The following is a 4,980-nucleotide window of genomic DNA, read 5'->3' on the forward strand; positions in this document are numbered from 1 at the left end:
TATAATAGAAACTATTATTGTAATTATATTAAGCATTTTAATGATCAATTTATGATAATCATTTTATAAAGTATGCTTATAAAACTGTCGTTTTGACCATGTTTGTACTCTAGTATTGATCCGGTGACTAAAATAGTTTTTATATTATTAGTACTAAAAAGACATTATAGTCACTTTATTATTCTAATTGCTCAATTTCACAAATTTATAGGATCTTATGATCCTGCGATTTAACTCCACCACTCCAATCCTATCCCTTTCTCCGATCAAAGTAGGATCTCGATCCGGACAACAATGTACAATGTCGGTTCAAATCTGTTGCATGTTTTTTTTTGTCATCTTTAGATCTTGTATTTTGCATTTTTCTAATCTTTTTAGGTTAAATTGTTTTGTTCGTTTTTGTCTATCAAAAATTATTCTCTTATATTTCATGATATATTGGTACATTAGACCTGGTAAAAATCGAGCCTGTAAAACGATCGAACTATTTTCGGTCATACAAACCCAACCTGTTTTACACGGACGCCGTTCTGATCCAACCCGATGTCCGAGTAAAAAATGGGTTGGGAGTACATACCGCACTATTGGACCGAGAGTAGAAACATAATGACATGAATTGAAAAATATAAAAATATTTTAATAAAAAAAGTTCACGTGAATCGACTCGTTGAACTCGATTCCTCCCATGTTAAAAACATTTATAACCAGACTCGTTATAATTCGATAAATGTTAATAAAAAATGACCAGACTTGAAATAACCGATGTCCGAAACACCTTGAAACTGACCTGCCCGGCCGGATTGTCACATCTAGAGTACATGCATCTTGATCATAGGAATGTAGTATCGGAGAATATCCACTTACATCTCCCCACAATTTTCATTAGTAGATAACATGTTATACGAATCATACTCTTATACAGCAATACTTCCTCAACAAGACAGCTCAGCCTTAATTAGCCTAAGAATAAGACCAAGTCTGATTCACCTGAATAATTCTAAGGTCTTCCTTATCAATAATTATAAGCATCTACTTGACCAAATCTGGATATTCTATACAACCAAAACATGTTCAACAGTCATGGCAACTGAGAAAACATAAAAGCTTCACCAATCACCATACGAGGAAAGATTTACATAAAACGTTTACAGATAATCATCATCACAGACTGAAAATTTAACCCCCAAAGAATTCCTAATTAGCATAACCCCACCAGTAAAACAAAATCTGGGGCATGATCATCTCATTCCTCATCCATCACAAAATGACATACTAAGATGAAAATCAGTTTAATCTATAAAGCTTAATCATCTCAGCCCTTCCTAATAACGATCATTCCTCAACCTATTTTTCTCCTATACACACAAACACAGTCTTCCTCATTACCCACTTTCCCTTACACAATTTCCAGGCAATAGATACTTAAACTTATCTGCATTCTCCAACAGAAAAGAAGGAAGATGAACGCCCGAATGAGACCGAGGAATCGGACCCATTTTACTGATGATCTCCCGAAACGTATATTCTTCAGGAAGCATGTCGAAAAGATCAGTCCCTTTACAGATAATGTTCTGTATTCTCTGTGGGTTAAGGTAATGTGAAAACCTCACTCTATCAGTATGACTATAAGCCTTCATCTTGAATATGAAGTCTTCAATATACCGAAAACAGAAGCTGCAATGCCAACCCGAATCAGCTAGTAAAAGATCCGTTTGCCGGAAATGAGCATACCGCGTTTTCCCCGGTTGATACCGGTGTATTGAAGCTCTCCAACTACTATCATCAACTTTAAACTCAAACGAGTATAAATAGTTTTTAAGCCTGAGATGAAGAATCGGAGGAATATCATCACACCATCTCAATAAATCAATTGTATGCCTGCTTGGAATTTCATCAACATCTGACATGATTAAAAGATCATCTTCTTGAATCCCAGCAAGCTTAAGAAGCTGATCAAGCGCTAATCTCTGATAAGCCTCTTCAACAAAAGGGTTTTCACCTTTCCGAAATCGCCCTCCGATTTTCCCGTATGTTAACCTAGGCTCAACGAACTTGAACTTATCTCGGTTAATACCGAAAAACATGGGTTTTGGTATAGCTGTGAAAGTGGAGTTGGATTCCAGTAGTACAAATTGGGTTACATAAGGGTAAAGCTCATTCCATCGGATTTGGAGCATATCAACTTCATTGTTGAACAGAACGGCGTCGAATACTCTTCTTGGATAGTCACGGATTCCCCAACCGTGGAGCTTGCACTGTGTTTCCATGGTGACATTTTCGTTGTAGTAGTGGGTTATTTCAGTGAATGGCTTAGGAGGAGATTCCCAGAGAGGTCTTAGAAAGTAAGTTAACTTTTGGCCATGAACATATATGCTGAAGATGAGTATTGGAACGAAAACCAGCACTAAGATTAGGGTTTTTAGGTCAATCCCTCTCAAAATACATCTCAATCTTGCCATGTTTAATGCTCCACCGGATCCCTGTAGTTGATTAAGCAATTGGTTAATATTGTATCTGGTTATAGTAAGTACTTAGTAGTGTACCTAAAATGAAAAGTTTTGAATTAAATATTACGGTTGTTGTCAGAATCAATCAACCACACCAAGAAGAATCCACATGAAACGCCTTTTCGGTGAGCGAAATTTGAAATGCAGGAGACAATTTGGTGAGGGTTTAACGGCTAATTTAATCAAAACGGGAATTTAATTTGAACATTGACAAGGATAAACCTAGAGCACTGTAGGCTAAAACCAAAAGTATTACTCAACATGCATTTTGAAATTCAAAATTAAAACCTTAACAATACAAGTACTAAAGCAGTAACTAGACCATTAAACGCTTGCAATTGCAATACCGTGTAGGGTTCAGCAAAAATAAACACCGAGCATCATTTCTACCTTCCAAAAACAATTTTTTCAGCAATTCGCCAGAAATTTCCACAATACCAAACAAAAAAAAAGGATATCAACAGAAGAGGGAAAATGTCTCACCTGGCCGCAATAATCCTCGCAAATGGCGTCAGTTTTCTTCGAATTGCAGTAACCTTCAGGCATAATCGGCGGAAAACTAAACACGGTTTCTGGAGACGAAGAAGCAAATGTAGGAGATGAACCAACGCTCTGTTTCAACAAACTCTGTTTGCCGAAACAGAGCAACGGGAAAATCCGATCGTCCAAAGCCCAAATTCAGATGGAAACGGCAACAAATCGAGTCGTTGCAGCGTCAATTTGAACGATTCACGACCTATTTCTCTTTAGAGATGAGATCGAGAGGAGGCGGTTACAGAATTTGGGGAAGTTCGAGAGTCTAAAAAATGGAGGTTGGAGAATGAATTGGGAGAGAGAAGTGGTGGTAATAATGTTGGTGGTGGTGATGAGCGCACAGGATTTTGTTATTTATAATGGAAGCTCAGAAGAAAATTTGATTAATTATTCCGTGTGAGAATTAAATCGATTCATGCGTTTTCCTTTTTTGAAGCTAAAAATTAAATATTCAATTGGATTGGTTTTTGTTGTAATATATTATTATTATTGCTGGGTCTGGTCGACTTTAGGAAAATATCCTCTTTTAGCATTGACCTCGTCTCGGTCATTAGTCCATGTCATGCAAATTCAATGGTTTAAGCTCTCACTTGTTTTCCAATATGTGGATTAGATAGATTTTCTAATTTTTATATGTGCAGCTATATGTTGCTATACTAGAGAACTAGTTTAATCCTTACAAAAAACTAGTTTAATCGTAGTTTTATATCGAAACAAAACAATTTGTAAACTTACTATAATTATTGAAGATGTATAGATAAATAGCTTTGATTATAAGATTTTTAATATGTTAACACGTATCAAATATCTATAAGATTTAATAAGAGGTTATATACCAACATAATATAGATAGATGGATATTGTGCTATTATATGTATATAATATATTAGAATATATATTATAATTTACTATTCACTATATCACATCAGCATATTTTAAGAATGCTACAAAATCGTACAGAATCATGTACGAAAGTTTACGAAGTATATATTATGTGATATAAGAATTCTATCTCACCTAAAGTTATCGAAGTGGTAAGAGAAGTAGACAAAATCTTTTCACTATCTTTTGCTCTCTTTTTTATTTTTAATTATTATTTTAAAATGATCTAATATTAAAATATTTTTGTTATAAATAATTATTTAATAATTTAATTATTTTACAGTGATGAGTTAATTAATTCTGTTTTAAGATTTAGGTCTCCGTTAGATAATAATAGAAATTAGATGAAAAGTCGTTTTTATTTAATATTGGATGAAAAAACCAATTCATCTAGGGTATTGTCAAACAACATCCTAGATGAAAAATTTCATCTCCTTCATTCAAATCTGATCTTAATATATATAAAGTTTAGGGGACTTTCAAATCTTAAATGTAAATTTGGATTTCCATTACTCCTCCATTGAAGACCCATCTTCACTCATTTTCAATTTCCCTTACCTTTGAATATAGCATTGACATCATTAATACCCTCCTTATTGTTTGACATTATTAACCTCTAGATTCCTATTACTTGGTCCAATTTCTTCGGCCCAATTTGGTTAGCCCAATCCCTCCTCGTTAGCCTATAAATAGATACATTCTCCATTGTGCAAAAATATATTTCTCTTATTCTCTTCATCTCTCTTCCTCTCTCTTCCTCTCCTTTAAGAAGTATGCTCTGTAGTTGTCCACATACGAGATCCTCTACACTTCTTAGATCTAAATCGATTTGAGAAGTATGCCCTCAAACTCAACTTGGGTTTTATTTAAATTTCCCCAGTTGCCCTTATTTTCTTTAATAATCTTTTTGGAAATAAGTGTGAAAGAAAAACTAAAATCTCTCACATAAAATGAAAATTGCGTTAACCTTCTACTCAATTAGGAAAGATAAATAGTCAAATTAAGTAAATTAAGCTTCGCGTCCATTTGAATCCAAGAGTCCACATAATTCACTTCT

General features: G+C 34.3%; 1 protein-coding gene across 1 annotated transcript; it reads right to left on the reverse strand.

Annotated features, from left to right (window-relative positions):
- Positions 1-1,382: 1,382 nt before the first annotated feature.
- On the reverse strand, positions 1,383-3,053 carry LOC141251729 (beta-1,4-mannosyl-glycoprotein 4-beta-N-acetylglucosaminyltransferase-like). The gene is made up of 2 exons (XM_073670413.1): positions 2,991-3,053; positions 1,383-2,480 (listed from the first exon to the last, which is right to left on the reverse strand). The coding sequence occupies exons 1-2, from the start codon at positions 3,051-3,053 to the stop codon at positions 1,383-1,385; spliced, it is 1,161 nt and encodes a 386-aa protein (XP_073526514.1).
- Positions 3,054-4,980: the final 1,927 nt, after the last annotated feature.

This window comes from Phyllobates terribilis, unplaced genomic scaffold (genome assembly GCF_046119375.1).
Source record: "Phyllobates terribilis strain yellow unplaced genomic scaffold, ASM4611937v1 Scaffold_7644__1_contigs__length_36297, whole genome shotgun sequence".
Taxonomy (NCBI): Eukaryota; Metazoa; Chordata; class Amphibia; order Anura; family Dendrobatidae; genus Phyllobates; species Phyllobates terribilis.

Excerpts from the sequence above, each read along its gene's own strand:
- LOC141251729 (XM_073670413.1), bottom strand. The coding sequence starts at position 3,053 with ATGCCTGAAGGTTACTGCAATTCGAAGAAAACTGACGCCATTTGCGAG. Across the intron at positions 2,481-2,990 it reads GCGAGGATTATTGCGGCCAG|GGATCCGGTGGAGCATTAAA; the intron begins GTGAGACATTTT and ends AATCAACTACAG.